Source organism: Seriola lalandi, unplaced genomic scaffold (genome assembly GCF_002814215.2).
Source record: "Seriola lalandi dorsalis isolate HSWRI2012SDOR001 ecotype SW California unplaced genomic scaffold, Sedor1 jcf7180002053359, whole genome shotgun sequence".
NCBI classification, from domain to species: Eukaryota; Metazoa; Chordata; class Actinopteri; order Carangiformes; family Carangidae; genus Seriola; species Seriola lalandi.
The window spans coordinates 33,730-53,380 of record NW_019523912.1 but is presented as its reverse complement, the minus strand read 5'-3'; the positions used below and the strand labels follow the sequence as shown (position 1 = coordinate 53,380).

General features: G+C 41.9%; 1 protein-coding gene across 1 annotated transcript in view; it reads right to left on the bottom strand.

The window, feature by feature from the left end:
• LOC111651070 (receptor-type tyrosine-protein phosphatase zeta-like) overlaps positions 1 to 19,651 on the bottom strand; it is a 36,043-nt gene that overhangs the window by 12,581 nt on the left and 3,811 nt on the right. The window contains exons 3-12 of the mRNA XM_087172557.1: positions 17,905 to 18,084; positions 15,314 to 15,465; positions 14,306 to 14,401; positions 11,605 to 11,671; positions 11,347 to 11,504; positions 9,531 to 9,681; positions 5,915 to 6,099; positions 5,564 to 5,690; positions 2,533 to 2,573; positions 143 to 2,426 (exon numbers count right to left, since the gene is read on the bottom strand). Coding sequence (XP_087028683.1) covers positions 143 to 2,426; positions 2,533 to 2,573; positions 5,564 to 5,690; positions 5,915 to 6,099; positions 9,531 to 9,681; positions 11,347 to 11,504; positions 11,605 to 11,671; positions 14,306 to 14,401; positions 15,314 to 15,465; positions 17,905 to 18,084 — 3,441 coding nt within the window. The remainder of the gene's footprint in view (positions 1 to 142; positions 2,427 to 2,532; positions 2,574 to 5,563; positions 5,691 to 5,914; positions 6,100 to 9,530; positions 9,682 to 11,346; positions 11,505 to 11,604; positions 11,672 to 14,305; positions 14,402 to 15,313; positions 15,466 to 17,904; positions 18,085 to 19,651) is intronic.

Sequence of the window (19,651 nt, the reverse complement as noted above, 5' to 3'; positions counted from 1 at the left end):
TGAAAAAAGAAAATGAAATGTAGTTTTGTTGTTGACAGATGGTGGATTAGTCATCGTTCGGATGTCCAGAACTCTCTCCTGATCCCTCGGCATTGTGCAGATGTAATGCAGCTTTTTCCCCCAACACGGACGGCGATTTTACCTGCGACTGGGTCCTCTTCCTCCGACTCTCTTTCCATGCGCTCGGAGATACTGAAGTCAGAGGACGTCTCGTTGTCGTACAGGCTTTCACCCTGCCCTGAGCCGCTCTCCTCCTCCCCACCCAGCGACCAGGGTGAAGCCGAGGTTACCGCCGGAGTGACTGGAGCTGCGGTGCTTCCTACCTCAGAGGTCATAGCACTGCCGCTCTCGCTTTCAAAATAGAACGCTGAGGAGTGGTCGTCCGAATCATCTGGGGTCTGGCCAGACTCGTTGTTAGTGACTTTGGTCGAATAAGGGAGTGCGCTATCCCCCGAGGCCGAGGTTTGAGCCCTGTCCCACTCCTGATCTACGCCCTCCTGGGAGTCAAGGAACAGGGCCGAACCAGATGCACTGCTGCTAGTGTCTAACACCTGTCCCTCGGGGGTGGGGGTGAAGGGGGATGCTGTGGGAGAGGAAGGGAGGGCAAAGTTCCCATCTGACGCCAAGAACCAAGGATCCCTGACGCCAGACGCTGTGGCTGCAACAGAAATGGGCAGGTCACTATGGGTGGCTTGGAGAAGGTGGGGGTGTAGAGAGGACGATGACGGAGAGATAGCGCTATGAGAGAGCAGAGGCTGGTCTAAGGACAGACCATCAGAACCCGCCACAGAGTGAACGCCGTCTATACCAACACCAAAGGACGAAGGGAAGCCAACACTCGAGTAAAGCTCTAAGCTAGCAGAGTCCCAGGCTGAGGACGGCAGGGGGACATGAGGAGAAGCATGCAACCAGGACGAGGACGCCGACGGCTCCAGAGAACAGCCGCACATGGTTTCCACATCGCTAGCTAACAGCAACCCGTCACCGCTGACCTCTGGGAGAAAAGATTCTATTGAGCTCCCTTTGGCGTACCTCGAGTCCTCAAACCCAGCGGAGAAAGAGTGGGATAAGCCCGGTGTCGCACCAGAGAGGGTGAAGTCACTAGAAAGGAGAACCGAGGGCTGCAGGGTGGGGCTGAGAGACAGGGAGACTGTAGAGAGTGACGGATCCCAGGAGGAATGGGACAGCTCGGCAGCGACGGCGGTGCCAGACGGATCTGGCATTGTTTGGAGGGGAGGGGTATCGCTAAACACTAAAGGGTGACCTGAAGAAACCGACAAAGACGGAGAACCAGACAACAAATCACCATCGCTACCAGTATCATCGAACACGACACCGCGGGAGATGGGGTCAGTCGCCCAACCAGACAGGGGGTGCGAGGGGTGAGGGAGGTGAGGCAGGGTGGAGGCAGCGAGTGTGGGGGTTGGAGGAGAAGCTGGGTCTTTGCTAGACAGCGGTGCGGTAGCGGCATGCTGGGAGGAGTCCGATGCAGAGGCGGACAACATAGGCCAAGGTGAGGAGGGAGGGTCATGCAGGCAAGCGGAGGGGGCGGTGTCGGGGTCCGCGGTGTCACACAGAGGGGAGGAGGCGTAGGAGGAGGAGGAAGAGGAGGGGAGGACAGAGGGGCGCTCACCATTGGACACCGGCTTCGTGGTCTGCAAGAGAACAGCACCCAACCGGACAGAGGTCACGGCGGACGAAAAATGAGGCACACTGGGACTCGTGGGACTACGTGGGACAGCGTCACTCGGGGAGGAAGGTTGGGAGGTCGAAGTTTGGATCGCTGGAAGACCTCCGCGTTCAGAGCTGCCGTCTTCGTTTATGGCACTCGCCAGGCCTTGGTCGGTCTCAGCCTGGATGAAGGTCGATGATGTTGCTGTGCTGCTCGTGTCACCGGTGCGAGACCTCACTGTAGCTGTCGTGCTGCTGTGTGAAGAAATAACTTTTCCACCTTTTGTCTTTGCACTGGTGAACGTCGGAGTGGTGGTACTAACAACACCTTTTGGACTGACGCCTCTAGGAACGCCATCTGTCTCTGTATTGGGGTAAAAAGGAGTAGTGGAAGTGGAGATGAAGAATTCCTTGGTTGTGCTTGTTGCTGTGGAGTAAAAGGGAGCGTTGCCACTGAAGTCAGCATCTCCGCTGGTTTCTGGTGACAGGGTGACCTCTGGTGGCTGTGTGGAGGTACTGCGGCGTCCCGCCTCCTCCGAATGACTCAGGATTTGATCAGACTGAGTGGATCTGACTGGGGGAACCGGATCAGTGCTGGTTCTTCTCTGACCCCACGCTGCTGTTGTGGTTCTGATGTCAGGTAGAGGTAAAAGAGGTGATCCAGTAGTCGTAGTTTTCGGGGAGTGTGTAGGATTCAAGAGAAGATCATAATCTTCGGTTTGGACAGGTTCATTTATATCGGGTTCATAGTTGCCCTGTTGGTGACAGAAAGATTTACAGACAGAAATAAATAACAGTGATAATATAGGAACTAAACAAGAACATTAAACATTTTTTAACGAAAAATAAACATTCCCTTACCTCCTCATCAAATTCATCTGAATCTGGATCCAATGCATTTTCTGGAAAAAGGCACATCATTACATCATTAGTTCTTCAAGGACTAAAATAAGTCTTCAAATGTCAAAGCCATGGACTACACAGTTTAAACTTTTGTCTGGTTTGTCATTACAATTCTCTGGGTTGTATTTATGTTGGTTCATTTCCTAGGGGTTGAAAATGTCCGAAAAAAAAACAAACAAACAAAAAAACAGAAAAGTGACAAAAGGGTAAAACAATTTGAAAACAATGTGAGGAGAAAATCACGGAGAGGAAAAGGCGAGAAAATGTGGGACACTGTGTTTCTGGAAGCTTCAGAAAAATCTCTCTCTCTCTCTCTGGATGGATGTAAATGTGACAAAAGGTCAGAAGGAGAAAGTGGAAAAGAGGGGAAAAGGTTGTACACACCACCTTAAGCAGTATGTTCGCTTTAAGATAACGAAAATAAACCAAATGGGGATGAACACTTGCATGCAACACATCAGGCACATTTGGAATTTCATGCATGGGTTCCCCCAAAGACACAAGCAAACACAGAAAACCTCGAACAAAAAGCATTTGCAACTAATCAATTTTCCTGTTTCATCCTCCTTATCAAACCAGACGAGCCAAGGGAAGGAATCTGAACTGAAAACATTCAGCCACCTTCCTCTGAAGTTGTTTTGGTTTTCAAACTCAGCCCGTCCGTCACCAAAGAGGGATAAAACAAACTCACAAACAAGAGTCTGCAAATGCCACATACACTGAGCGAGCTCAGACGCACAGCACACAGCGGGCATGTCGGGGGGCAGGTGTGGCTCTTACCTGTCTGAGGCTAAGTGACACATCATGGAGACCAGATCAAACTGGCTTGTGAAGCATGAGATGAGGTTTTACAAGTTTAATGAACTGGGTTTGAAGGAGATGACTGAGGGACATTTTGGTTGAAAACAAAACTTTCATCTATCAACGGATCGCTTTTGTTGAGCTATATCTGATAAGAAGCACGGCATGAATTAAATAATAAAATTACAGGAAAAGACTAGTCAATTAACTGATTAGTCAATCAACAGAAAGTTAATTAAACTTTTACTCTACTTTGACTTTAGAATTAATACTTTTAGCCAGTTATCAAATAAAATTAAAACATTTACAGATTCTAACTGCTAAAATTTGCATGATTTTCTTTCTTTCATATCATTAATTAAATTATTTTAATTTTAAGATAAATCGATGGGCTCATTAGGAATTACTTTTGACAGTGACATTTAATAAATCTATCTGATTAATCATAAATCTGATATATTTGATAGGTTTAATGATAGGAAAAATTATCTTTAGTTGCTTTGTTGAGTCTAATTATTTAGATTTTCTTTTCTGGGTTATAAAATTACCTCACAATCACAACTACACCTGAAAGTAATGCATTAATACTTATGAACTAAAAATAAAAATGCTGATAATTCAAAAATTATTTTAAGTTATTATTTTGTCTAAAAGCAAAAGTTGCTAATGGCTATATTGATATGAATCAGAAAAAAAACTGCAGATTCAGCGGCTGAAACAAGCAAAGGTGATACAATTTTTGTATGTAAACATTTTAAAATCAATTTTCTGTTGATTAACCTACAGTTTAATTGGCTAATAGTTACAAACGTAGACCTAGCTAGCTTTAACATTAAGCTATCCGAGTTGGTGCAGCATTAAGCTAACGCTATGATCTCTACGAACATTTCGAAAAGCAAAATTACTTTTGTGGAATACATTGTAACAAACTTAAAACATCTTTATAATCAAAATGAGTCATTTTAGGCGCAGCTCAGATGTGACTGTAGCTTATCTCAGTGTAGTTTACCGTTAGCTTAACCACACAATGGTGTCGCATTCACTTCAGTCACGTAAACCTACTGGATGATGCAGAATATAACTCATTCATGCAAACTGACACTGAAATAGGATGCAGGGGATTATTTTTTCTTTGTTACAAGACATATTAGTTTATTTAATATAAAGTTATAATACAACGTTGTTGTGATTGTCATTCCAATCCAAGTTACACAGAATGCTGCTGCAAACATGCAAACATTTCTCTTACTGTGAGATGCAGAAGGAACGGACGCCACAAAGTGAAAACAAAACACAGATGGAGGTTTTGTCTCTCCATGTGACATGAAGGTTACACAGGAAATGACCCCAAACCAAGCATGTTGGGTTTTTTTCTTAGAAATATAGAAATATATAGAGAGAAAGCACATTTGAAGAGTTCACAGAGAAACTTATGAAACAGTTAAAAACACAGAAAAAGATGAGTCAAACAACAGCTCTGCATGTGTGTGTGATTAAACCCCAGAGAGAAGCGAAGGGAGGGTGAGGAGTGAGATAAAGAACAAAACTTTGTTCGTATCGTTCAGGGTTCGGAGGGAGGAAGAGTGGGAGGATGGAAATGTTTGTTAGAGAAAAGAAATGTCAAATATATTACTTCAAAACGAGACACTAAATAAAAACTTTTTCCTTTTTCTATCAAAATTTAAATGTACGACAAACAGAAAACAAGCCAAAGTTTTCTAGATTTTAAGTTAATAGTTGTGAGTTGGACTTTCTTAGTTACAGCGATATTTAGTCATAATTATGAGTCAGATTTTTGACTTTTTAAGTTAAAATTATGAGAGTAAGTCAAAGTTTTGATTTTCTACAAAATTATAAGATATTCTAACTTTAATTCTACATTGAAGATACTAAATTGAAATTCATATTTACAATTTTGACTTACTATTGCTCATATTTTTAACTAACAATCATAATTATGACACACTATCAGCTCATTTAGTTTACCACTAATACCGTGAGTTTGTTTGTTGTTTTTAAACAATTCTTTTTGTGTGTTTTCCTGCTGGGAATTAATATTCAATCATTTATTAAAAAATCTTATTGCTCCATATTTCAACCCTACTCTAAAACAAAATGAAAAACTGCAGTGAAGAGTAAGAAATATCTGTCGAACTCTACGCTTGGTCTCGGGCAGGGTCGCTCTTACCAGGGTCGTCAGCGGGCATGACGACTGTCAGCTGGTCGCTCACACGTCCGTACAGACCGTTGGTGCAGACCGCCACAACCTGGACCACGTAGCTGGTGTTGGCTGACAGATCATCGAGTATCGCCCCCTGGTGGAATGACATAGACATTGAAGGATGTTTTAGACCAACAGCTACAAACTACATACAGTGTACACAGTGTGCTTTTAATAAAGTCTGAGCAAGTCTTAAAATAAAGTAGTTTTAAATAAAGTAAAGTTTTATTTTCCAGAGAGTAACTTGGTCTCAGCTGCTAATTCAGGCCTGATAGAGGTGATAGACTCTCTCTCTCTCTCTCTCTCTCTCTCTCTCACCACATCCTGGTCTCCGTCGGTCAGGTATTCAGCGGGGACAGAGTTTTCTGCGTTGGACAGTCCGTAGCTGACGGAGTATTTCTCAATGCTGGCGTCGTACACCGCCCGCGGCCGCTCCCACGTCACCAGCAGGCTGCTGAGGTTGTAGGGCGCCGCCTGGATGTTCTCCGGCTCTGAACTGCAGACTGACGGAAACGCAGACGAGATAAATTCAAAAAAGGTTGGAAATCTTCCACATTCCCAATTTCTTTTTTTATATCATTCCCGCCTGATCAGTTTCGCTCCTTGTCCCATTGTAACTGCCGATTGTTACAGGAAGTTTACTACAGACCAGAACATCCATCAGGTAAATCATGACCTTGAACGCAGCAGAATATAAAAGGAGAACAGATATAACACTTCAGAAGCGTGTTAAATCTCCTGGCATCAAACCTATGATCTGTGGCCAACAATAGCTTTGAAAGAGTGGTAAATAATTCTAAAAGGTGCTAAATCTCTTTATTCACTTTCTCTAAATCTAAATCTAAAACAGGGAATTAATAAAGAAAATTATTCAAAATAAAAATAAAAAAAATGTGTTAAAGCACAACAAACAGGTAGAAGTCAGATGAGGCTGGTTCCTGTCTTTGTTTTGAAGAGTCATGATTCTGGGTCAGAGCTGAGATTAACAGAGATTATGCAGATGACAGACACTCTCTGGGATTAACACAGATTTTTTAAAAGGCTGAGGATCGATGACAATAGACAAGAGGAAGCTCCTGACACATGTCTGAGCTGAACCCACACCTTCAGCCCCTGACCTTTGTCCTCTCTGAGGGATCAGAGTGAAAACGTCACGCTACCACACATCAGAGCTGCGACGCAGGCAATAAAATCTGCATGTGTACAAGCATGTGTGAACCACTTTTATGTGTCATGTTCTCCACTAAACAGTCTCAGAGAAAGAGAGTGGGTTCGGAGGAGGAGGAGGAGGAGGAGGAGGAGGACATCTGAAGCAGTGCAGCTTCAACCACTAGAGGGCAGAACGAACCAGGAGAACAGACTGTACCAGACGCCTTGATTCAGAGCAGTTTAACAGCACTGATGAGAAACCACAATTAAAATATCATCATGAGGTCATTTGGACTTCACAAGATTCAGCTGATCCTCAAACACAAGTTGACATTTAAAAAGTACAGATGCCTCTTTCATCCCACTGAACAGAAAATCTACATCTACATACAAAAACCTGGCCCCTGTACATATGCCGCCTCACTGGGCTCCTGACCACTATTAATACATCCAACACTGTCTTACAGAAATCATGTTTCTGTACAAGTGCAACAACAAATGTGGGAACATCACTGGCGGGATAATGTTCAGGGCAAGCAGCAACCTCCGAAGCATCAACACTGACGTGGTTAAACCTGCAGTTCCTCTAACGACCACTAGAGTCTGGCTCCAACAGTGAGTCAGTCCCCATAGACTCCCATGTTAAAATGTCCAACTTTACAGCAGAAATAAACATGTTTACAGCCTGGTGTTTTGGTCTTTAAAGCTACAACTGTTTATATAACTCACTAGTTTACTGTTTCATTAAGGCTTAAAGTTATGAATAATTCAAGGTGTGGCCGCTTTGAGTGACAGGTGAGTGAACGTAAACTTGCCCCACCTCTTTGACCATTTTTAGATTAGCTGATTAACCAGAATCTTTTCCAAATCTGGACCAGATGTGTGAGAGTCTGAACAGAACCATAAAACAGTTTAATGATGCTGGAGTCACTATTAATGGAGATTGTGCTGCTGTGAATTTATTTTATTCTTATGACACATACATAAATGAACAAACAGATTTGCTGTTGCAGTTTTAGTTGTGTATACAGTGTCACACCTGTAACTAAGACCAAACAAACCAGTAAAGAAGTGCTAATTACACATTTAACATCATCTGTATCTGAAGCTGTCTCATGTTTCAGCCTTCTCTTTTCAACTCAGGTTTTTCCTGGTGTTTGAATCTTTTTACTCATTTCATTCGACACTTTTGTCCAAAGCGACTTCCGTTTACATCCAGAGCAATTTGAGGTTAAAATGTTTGCTCAAGGACTTCCTGTTGGAGGAAGGTCGACGGGGGATCGATTTAGTTTGACTGTCTTTGAAGGACAATAAAAGAAAATCAGCCTTGCAGGTAAATGTGACAGAGGAGTGTCTGAGGTGTTAACACCAAACGATCCCCTGGTCTCTATCGTCAGAACAATCCCTCCCCAAAACCCACAGATCAATTCACTTTTAATCATCGAGCACGACCAGCGAGCTGCGTGGAAATCGATGGTTAACCAAGTCGACCCGCTCTCTCTCTCCGTCACTCAGGTTTTATTTAGGTCACTGCATTTCTATTCTTATCTCTCTCTCTCTCTTTTATTTCCATCATTTGTGATCCACTTGTGTCTGATCCATTTACGCTTCATTTAATTAGCATGAACCTGTGTTTTCACGCCGGAGTCAGACTGAGGTCAGCCGGGTGAGGTGTTGTATTAACGAGTTCATCCGCTGAACATTTTTAAACCACAGCTGAGAAAACCTATTTAGTTTTTCTGGCTTTTAATTAATCCTCTCATATTTTACCATTCTTACTGGTTTCTGTTTTTATCTTCATTTATCGTCGACTGTCTTTTCTATCGTCTGATGTCATCGTCCTTTTATTTGCCCTTATTTTATTTATTGTCCCATTTCATTTTTACTGTAAAGCACTTTGAGCTACATTCTCCTCTATGAAACGTGATCTATAAATTAATCATTATCATTATTATTATTATTATTATTGATCTTTGTATAAAAGTTTTTCACAGCCGTTTTCATAAAGTGTTTTTACAACTGAATAGAATTTATGCCACAACACAAGAGATGAGAAATATTTTTTATATTCTATTTTTATATTCTATTATAAGCATTTTTATATTGTATGAGTTGAATATAGACGTTAGCAGGGTTTTACGACACTTCACTGTAGCTGCAGTGTCGTTTTCTATTTTACTGTTTAATTCGTCCCATTTTTATCTTCTATTTCATTTAGTTTTACTCAACTATTTATATCTTTTTGTATTACCTTGTGTTTCTTTTATATCTTTCTCTCTTATTCAAAGCACTTTCAAAAAGTTTAGACACACTTCATTCACGTCAACGGGAAAGTGTGTCCAAACCTTTGACGGATATATATATAGATATGTGAATAAGCTGTGAATTACCTGAAGACGAACTGTTTTTATTCAAAATGACTCAACTTTACTGTCTAAGTTTGATTCTGTTGAGTTAACACTAGTGAATTCATTCCAGTGCTTTATTCATGAAACCTCAGTTACACAGTCTGAGCAACAGTCGGTATAAAACAATGTTTTTTAAATAGTTTTGTTAGATTTGAAAAATAATAGCCAATTATTCAGGAAGTTACAGTCAGTTTAGTTTAATCTAATTATCTTTAGATTAAACCCTGTGTAAAAATCTAAGTGCAGCTTTACTGAAAATAGTTGGCACTGCTTCGGAGATGTCGTTGCAAATCATCCATTGGTTGTTTAAGCAGTCGCCTGTTCACAAGCTGCGTGTCAGACCGTGATGTCGGTGAAGTGTCGGACTCTGGACTCACCTGGCGTGAGCACCTCCTCGCTGCCGGTGTAGGACGAGAACACCTGCCCCATGAACTGCTGCTGCTGCTCCCTGTAGTTGTTCTGCAGGTAGTCCATCAGCATCACGTAGCCGGCCTGCTGCATCGTCATCACCTCGCAGAACATCTCCAGCTGCAACACGGGAGCCACGGCAACAACAACAAGACAACAACAACAAGACAACGTCAGCAAACACCAGCACGACGCTCCTGAGTCAGACTGAGCCGAGAGGGAAGATTAAAATCACACTGATTGATTATTTGACATTTTTCGAAACACATATTCAGTGTGTGTGAAATGTGACGAACAGTGAACGCCTCTCTGAGCTCTGTGCAAGTGAATCGGCGCGGAGGTGCCATAAATCAAGCTGGAATAGTCCTTTAACCTGCGGCCTGCCTCCGTACCTGCTCAGGTGATTCACTTCCCTTTGGTTACACAACACTCCTCACCAAGCCAAGCTGAGAGCCCATTAAGGCCGTTTTGTGGTTGTTAATGTCGTGACTTTAAACTATTAAGCTCTGGCAGACTGAACTGAGCTGGAATGTGGACCAGCTGGGACACGTCACAGAGTTTCTGGAGAGACTCGGAGACCCGCGAAGTCCTGGAGAGAGAACCTGATTCATGACGAGCAGGAAACAAGATGAAGATGTTTCCAAAAACCTGTGTGTCCTTCTGCGTTACTGATCTTTTGTGAGGAGAGTCTCAACATCTTCTGACAGAGATCAAACTTTCAAGAGCAAAATGTGACATTTTTGTAAAGTAGTTCAGTCGGTTCAGTCGGTTCAGTCGGTGCAGTCGGTGCAGTCGGTGCAGTTGATTGGCCGAAACACACAGACCAAACTGTCTTCAGCCAATCAGCAGCTCCGTATTCTTCTGTTTTCCTTTCTCTTTATAGTGGAGCTGCGCAATGTGACGCTGCCTTTCCCTTTCTGTTGTTGAATAAATGTCACAGGCCTTCACAAGTATAGTACAAACATGTGTGTGTGTGTGTGTGTGTGTGTGTGTGTGTGTGTGTGTGTGTGTGTGTGTGTGTGTGACAGCTGTGTGTTCAGATTCAAAGCGTCTGGTTGAAGAGCATGACGGAGACACTGCAGGCATCACACTGGAAATTTTTGGTCAAAAACCTTTTGTGTGTGTGTTTTCACGTGTGTGTGTGTGTGTGTCTGTGTCTGTGTCTGTGTGTGCGCATATGTGTGTGTGTGTGTGTGTCCGCATGTTTCAGCTTAAATACCGTAAAGATCTTTTGTGAGCCAATATTTGTTTGATGTAATGACTGCCTCTGTATGGCTGTCAATCACATTTGGCCTGAGGGCAGTCACACACACACACACACACACACACACACACACACACACACACACACACACACACACACACTCTCTGCAGGCTTGTTGACAGCTCTGTGCCTCACCCATCCCTCGTGTGTTTCCAGACCTCTGGTATGATAATTCCTCCTTTCAGTTCCCTGAACACGTTTCTAAAAGGTTGTTTACGGACGTTTCTGTGATTGTGTTGCTTTTCTTTTCATCTTGAACAGAAACTCCAGACTGACGTCTGCTTCTTAAAGGACCACACCGGTGGTTACACATGCTCTGCAGCCCTGCATGTATCTCACATTACTGCAGCTTGTTGTGCACTTTCTCCCATTGGTTTTTCGTGTAGGTTTAGTATTTTTTGTCTCGTGGTTGCTGCTTTCTCGGCCCCAGTTTATACATTTGCATATCCAACACAGACAGTTACAAACTCCTCCAGAATACCTGCACAAAGAGTCAACCTCTGATTCATCAAACTTCTCACCTGCTCGTCAGAGATGGCCACCGTGTTCTTGAAGACGATCCACTCGACGACCTCGCTGCAGGGCGGCGTGGTCAGAGAGCCGTTGTAGATGAAGTATTTCTCCGTGGAGTTGGGCAGGAGACCTCGGAGAGTGAAGGGCAAAACCTCAGCGCTCTTTCCTGGACCGCAGACGAGATGAACTTCAATGAACACGACAGAAGAAGAAGAAGGCGAGAGAGAGAGAGAGGAGACATGAAGAAGAAGAAGAAGCTGACGTACCGTATCTGCTCACACTGATGATGCTGTCTACGATGGACGCGTAGTTCATGTTGTCTTCAGCCGTCGTCTGGGAAGAGAAAACCAACATAATCACCGTGTGTCACACACCTTCAACATCTTCAAACACAACTGGCTGTAAATACATGAAAATTTCACTTCAAAAAACATGAACTTGACTGGAGTCAGATCCATCAGAGCAGAAGTTTCCAGTACCAAGAACCACTTCATCAACAACACCCATCATCCGTTCATTTTAATTCATTTTAAACTGGATGAATTAAGTTCTACTAGTGAGAATTTCACTCTATTATCCCTGACCTCTAGTGAACTATTTGCACCATTCATCCACTGCCTGTAGATAATTATTTCAGATTTTCTGCAGTTCATATTTAAGATTTTTAAAATCCTTTTAATACGACATAAAATGCATTTTAATACCTTATTCACAGCCGTCCTGTCCAACTTATCAGAGCATGATGGAAAACCCTTCGGGACACTATATGGCTCAGAATGATTTATTAATATATCAAATTTCTTCAGTACTGACCAATAATAACAACTTCGCCTAATATTGACATAATTCTTAAATGAATGTAAAGTAATGACGAGGACAATTGGTAGAAAATAGATGGAAAGATTAACCGATTAATGTTTGTCCATTTAATTAAATGCTTTTAAAGACTTTTCAGTATCTGTAGATGTAATTTATTCTGTATCCATTAGTTTTAGCTAACTATTTAAACTGTTTAGTTATTAACTTTGCTTGCTAACTAGTTGTTTTCTAGTTGTTGTCACATGCAACTACAGGAACACCTGGTCATCGCTGTGTTAGAGGAAGCTGCAGTTGTGAGTATTTATTTGGGTTGCAGCAGAAATGCTGTAGTTTCTTTGATGTCGGCTGTAACAGGCTGGATGTAATCAACATACTTCATTGGAACAATAATAGACTTTTACGCCAGATCCACAACACTGAAGAGGGCGTTTCACCTAAACCAGTCTGACAAGGGTTCACCTCTCTCTGCCATCATGTTAAAATACCTGGAGGTTAACACCTGGTGTGTTCAGCTAAATAAGTGAAACACTGGTACAGACTTTTTTTTATTTTAAAGTTTGTGTTATTTATGTCACAAAGGAAAAGAAAGGGAATGGCATTCAATAATCGGCCCCAGGCCGGAATCAAACCCTGGACCTCCAGGTAACATAACATTCGCCTTCACCAACAAAGCCACCAGACAAACCTCAACATGAATCCTGGAAAGTCCAAACGGCGGCCCAGTTACCTGCTGAGGCGGCTGGCAGAGCACAAAAACGAAAATTCACCACCTTTTTTTGTGTTGGTTGGTAGATTTCCCACCCTGCTCTCCACCCAACCTGCAGCCCAACACACACACACACACACACACACACACACACAGCCTGCAGCTTCACATCAGACGTTTTTTCTGAGTTTTGTTCCAACATGGCCTCTGTCGGTTCGAACACGCCAACGTGGCTGGAGGCAACACGACTGCACAAAGCGGGAAGAAACAAAAGTATGCACGAGGCTCCGTACGAACCCTGGCACTGAACAGGAAAACACAGACAATGATCCTGAGCCAGAAACATGAATCAGTCTATTCGAACACTGTGCACTCACTGAGGCATCACTACAGTGTACTGCTGGTATCACTGAAAGATTCTGATTCAGGCCGACTTTCTTCACCTTCAACAAGGAGTCGTCAATAAAGTCATATTCTGCCAACTTTTAGAATTTCAGATGAGTTTCCACGAATCAGACATTTTGTGAAATAAGCACCAACATGACATGACTTTTCAGAAAAAGCTTACAGCCAAGAACTGTTAGCCTCCCTGTTGGGATATCCACGTCGTTAGCCCAGAGCTAAATACTACTACTACTACTACTACTACTACTACTACTACTACTACTACTGACAGCAATGTTGTTAAATGAGTCTTAACTAATGGTTCTGTTTAGCTGCTAAAACAGTCTGGTTTGGGATAACTAAGTTTGGTTAGTGGTGGCTAATGGCTAAGTGAAGCTGCAAAAACAGTTTAGCTAATTGCTTATAGTAGCAGCTAAAGAGTCTGGTTCACGATAGCTCATGGATAGTTTAGCAACTGAAACAGTTTGGGTCAGTTTAGCAGGTAAAACAGTCTGGTTTGGGATAACTAACAGTTAAGTTTGGTTAGTATTGGCTAATGATTAAGTGAAGCTGGAAAAACAGTCTAGCTAATGGCTTAAATTAGCAGCTTAACAGTTATGTTCAGGATAGCTAATGGATTGTTTAGCAACCAAAACAGGTTGGATAAATTAACTAATTAGCTAATGGGGCAATTTAGGAGTTTGGTTCATATGGTTCAGTTGGTTATACTTCAGGTTAGCTTCAAGTTTTGGTCCTAGCTAAATAAATCTTCCCTCCATTTGGTAATTTGTTGTTGTGAGGTAGAAAATGACCCAAGGTTGTCAGTTAAAGGTATATGTCTTTTCAAATTCCTCCTTCTGTTGGTTCATTCTCTAGTTGTTTCATTCCTCTAAAGTTTCATGCATTTAATGGATTATTAGCATTTTAATGCCCATTTTATTGTTGTACTGCAACTGACAGACAAGCCTGTTAACTGATCTCAGTGTTAACATGATCATCTGCCTTGTAAAGCATGAACAGTCAGACACACACACACACACACACACACACACACACACCTCAAAGAATACAGCGAGCGCCGTGATTCTGCCTCCGGCCTTGATGGTTTCATCTAATGAGTCGAAGCGATGTGCCTCATAACAGTAGATCTGCATCTGTGGGAGAAAACAGAAAATATGTTAAACTAGACAGAGAGCGGCGAGTCCAGTCATGTGTTGGTAGAGACACACCGTGTCTTCAGCTGTGGTGTTCCTGAGCTACAGATCTGTCAGCAACGTGCCGTCTTCTCTGTGTGAAGGTTAATGAATGAAGAATATAGTATAGTAAACATTGTTTATTAAAATAAAAATAACTAAGTCTGAGAACTTTATCTTAATCCCAAAGATACAACATGAACACAAAGAGACACGTTTAATAAATGTAATTTATCTGTAATGTTTTAAATGTTTTAAAGATTTTGCTTTCGGACTTCGGGTAATTGTGATGGTATTTCTCGCTATTTTTACAAACCAAACAATCAATCAATTAATCAAGAAATGATCAGGAGATTAATCCATCAGGAAAAGTTTCATAAATATAATAAAATAATAAAAAGATATTTAAAAAACAGCTCCAGCTTCACCAACCAACAGTAAAATGCTGCTTACACATTAACACGAGTAATAATAAGTAATTTTAACACTATATTTTCATATTTATACTGACATATTTTTACTAAAGCAACATTTTAAATGCAGGACTTTTACTTCTAACAGAGTGTTTTTATAGTGTGGTGTTTATACTTAAACTTCAGTAAAGGATCTACTTTCTACTTCCTGTTGGACTGATTTAACCTCCTAGGACCTGGCGTCCACATATGTGGACCTCACATTTTGGGTTCTCTAGACCACAATACTAACTTTTTCTCAACAAGGGCCTGGTGACGACATATGAGGATATTATACTACCACTCATTAATCGAAATTTAAAACTAATGTCCTCATATGTGGACATCATTTTTCTCAGGTCCCAATCAGCCTATATAGCAAAGAATAGAGCTCGGGTCTTAGGAGGTTAAGATGTCTCACCTCTAGAGGATATTTGACTCCATCCAGACTGTGTTCAGAGCCGTCCGAAGAGGCGTTGCAGCGCCCCCAGTGGAAGGTGATACGCCCGACCTTGAACTTTGACCTGAGGCCTCCTCCGCTGACGTAAAACTCTCCATCCACATCCACCGCCACTGAGAAGAGACAAAAATTTCTATAAATGTCACCTGCGAGCAAACTTTCTCACCCAGATCAAATCTGTCTGCTGCTTTTTAAAGCTTTGAAGCTTTGAACACAACACAGCCAAACCTCTCTCTGAAAATGATGGATTATAAAATGTACAGAAGATCAAAAGATGGTGCTTCTACACCACACAATACTCCACCAACACCTTTATTGGAATCATCAAACAATGACTGGGTCAATAAGGGGATCTTCTTCAGGTCGGTCTTTGTGTGACCTGACAAAAGGTTTCCCCCTCGAGGGTCGAAACCCTTCTTTGATGGTCTAATAACCGCGGAGCGTTAAACAGTCCTTTAATCTTCTCTGCTGTACATCTCAGCCCACCATCTCCCAAACAGAAAGGCCATGTGACTATTGTTTTGTGCAGATAAAACATATTTTTTCATGTGAATGCACTGATGAAATTCAGTATTTGCAGAGTCATTAGTCTGCTGAACACTCGAGCTCTGCACACTCTAAGGACTGTGTTTGCTTCAGGTGGGTTTTTATTCTCTCGTTACACTTTGATCTGTGTGTGGTTGGCCTCCTCCATGTCCTCTTTGTCATCTGTGGTCTGTGCGCGTCTTGTTGTCCTATTATGTTTTCTCTTAACCCCCGTCGAAAATCTAATTTCCCCCCCGAGGGAGGGCAAATATTGACTCAACTTGTCGCTGATTCACTCGCGCTGAAAAGTTTGTTTGCGCCGCATCAAAAGCATGAAATGATCCATACGCTGCATCCATCACCTCTTATTTTTTTCTTTCTAAAACTGAAATCTTCCACTTGTAGCTGAGAATGCTCCTCGGAGGAGCTTTGTGAAGACTGTGTATGGATGGCAGTCTGCGCCTTGAACCTACGCTGGGCCCATTTGTGCGCTCATGAAAACAGGTTTAAGTACTGTCGGCCTGAACCGTGCTCAGATTGTCCACCAAACATCTCCATTAATAAAAGCCTTTGGTGCAGCTGGCGGCTGAACAACAACTACAACAGAGTGCTTCTTATTTCGCTGAGAGTCCCGTTGCTAAGAAGCGCTGGACTCGTCTGTTTGGAGCTTTTTGAAAGGCGAGCCGGGATCCCTCTTGTCTACAATTTCACTTAACAATCGCCTTGAATGCACACTGTTGGTTATTGTGTTTCACACCACTTAGGGAGAGGAAATATATAAAAGACTCTCAATCTTGTCAAATGAGAGACAGGTAACTGTATCCTTTACAATGGGACACCGCTGTATGAGAAAAGGCCGTATCGCTCAGGATCTATCTGGGTCAAAACATCATCAGGACAGACGGCGAGGCGGGAAGAGATGTCATCGATTGATTGATGGAGGGTGGGACTGATGTTTCTCACTTAACATTACTACCAAAACAGAAACGTAATACATGTCATATGTGTCCCTATAACAAGACAATAACAGGAGATATATTATTATCACATATATACCTACTCTGGATATATGGACATATAATCAAAAAATATCTATGTGATGTATTTCTATCATATACGACATGTTGCCACTGTATTTGTTAACAATACATATATATTTATATACGCAGGTTTATTAAAACAATATACATATAAAAATTCTATATGTTTATATGTTTTTCTTACTATTTTTCTTTTTATTAATTTCAGACTCAGACTTTTGGATCCTACTGTGTAATAATGTCAACACATATTAACAAGCTTTGGGATGGATATATATTTATATATTTCTACAATATAAGGATACATAAACATATATATTTCTATGTCTATGTGTTTTTATTTTATGTGTACATATATTTCACATATGCAAATTCAATATGTGTACATATTACATTTGTGTAGTGTAACTAGTGACAAAAACACAGCTGATAACTTTCATTTCATCTTTCATACAAAAGGCACAATTCATCATGTTATTGTGAAATTTCATCTTTAAACTTTTATGTTAAAATTCAAGAAAATCTTCTGCACAACATGAAACACAACCACATTTGGACTGGACTTTAAACAGGTGTGGGAATCTGCAGCCATGCTAGCAGCACTGCGAGCTAACTGCTAACAGCAGTATGCTAACATGTCACCATGGTGATGCTAAGAATGTGTAATACTTACAATGTTCACCGTCTTTGTTTAGCATGTTAGCATATTAGCATGATTAACGATAAACACAAGCAGAGCTGAGTCTGTCATCTCATTAGTTCTGCAAATTGAAATTTTAGCTTGATCATCGAAGTGAGTACAATTTATCCTGAGGTCGACATTGATGTCCGAACCAAGATTTCATGACAATCCATCCAATAGTTGTCGAGATATTTCAGAAAAAAACAAAACTAAAATACTAGGATCCTCAGTCATGCTGCTAGCATGGCTACAAATATATAAATGACTTTTAAAAAGCTGTGATATCAACAGGTGATCGTTCTCACCGGTCTTGCCGTCGTTCTTGATGGTCGTCCCGTCGGTCGTCAGACTCTCCCAGCCGTCAAACTGCAGCTTCTGGTACTGCAGCTTCACCTGGGCCAGGTTCTCCTCGATGTTGATGGGAGACTGCTTGGCGTTGCTGCAAGATGGAAACTTCTTGGCCCAGTTGTTTTGGTTTAATGTTCCTGAAAAGCAAACAGAAACAGGAAGTGTTTAAACGACAGGCCACAACTTCGTAAGGCCGCGTCCTCAGAAGGATGCGTCCTCAGAAGGATGCGTCCTCAGAAGGATGAACACAGCTACAGTCTCACGACACTTATATGATGATGTTCAATTACATGTCGCGTCAGTATCAAGGATCATAGTTATTATATTTAATAAATGTAAACATGAATCTAATAAATGTAAATAAGGAGACAAACACACAGAAACACGTCTCAATATAATGTATTCTAATGCAACACCACCTTTAATTATGACATAATTATTATAAAGTGACTGTTGCAGATGTGCTGGTGTGGGAGAGCTAAGCTAACAAGCTAATAACCTCCAGCTGTTTTGCTGCACTCTGGCTTTAACGCTAATATCGGCTCACGTTTTCTCCTCTGAGGTCAAAGTTCAAGATTTTTCAATGTTGAAGCAGTTTTTTGTTTTTGTGCAACGCAGCCTGCAGCGTTCTCCAACAACCGCAGAGTTCAGCTTCAGGTTTCATGACATGATGGATGACACGAATACAGTACGGAAAGTGTTACAGGCAGGAATACAAATCGACGCTCATTCATTCATTCGTTCATCCGGGAGTGTGTCGTCACGTTCGTTTCAAACTGATCTACAGCCTTCCGGCTTTTGTGTTTCGCTTTTATTGGAAAAATAATCCGAGCAACATGTGAGGTGAAATCTAAAACAGTCGGTGTTTCCTGCTGCTGTGGCTGCAGTGTGTCAGAGGATCTGTTCACATCTGCTCAGAGTTACTCTCTCCGCTCCACGTCTCTGAGACTGAAGTCTGCTGGACTCACTGTGTCTCTGCTTAACAGCAGCTTCTTGCGCGCTGACGTTGTTTGACAACTACATGATTTGGAGTTTTAATTCTGACAGTTAAAGTCAAACAAGTGTCTGGTGATGAAATACTGGTGTCATGTTTATGTGGTGTTCATCTACAATGCCACATGAATACAAGACTGTCTTCCTGTCCACATCAGTTCTGAGAACCAAAACCACGCTCCTGCAGCTCCCTAGTGCTTCCTGTTTCAAACACACAAAACTCCCACTAGATAAGACAAGATGTCTTCATTGATCACCTGATAGAAGGGACGCGTATGTTTTTCAAACCTTAACAACTGTAAAAATACCTCTTTGAACAGAATCCATGCTCTTCACCTGCAGCTAACCACGTTGTTTTTCTCCCTAACCACAAAACTAAACCATCATCAGAGCAGAAATCTCAGAAATGACATGTGCAGTTTAGTTTGAGGGACTCTTTTTGAAGTTAGTCGAGACAGTTCAGTCAAATACCACCGTGTGCTGCTGGATAAAAAGGTGATGGATAAAAATAAATGATTAACTGTATCTCATGGGGTCATCAAGCATTTGAAAACACTTTTAACATCTATCGATTTTATTTAAAATTACAAAGGAAGCCATCCAGGAAGCGTCCTAATCAGACGCCCGAACCACCTCAACTGGCTCCTTTTTCGGCGTGAAGGAGCAGCGACTCTACGCCGAGCTCGCTCCGGATGTCTGAGCTCCTCCCCC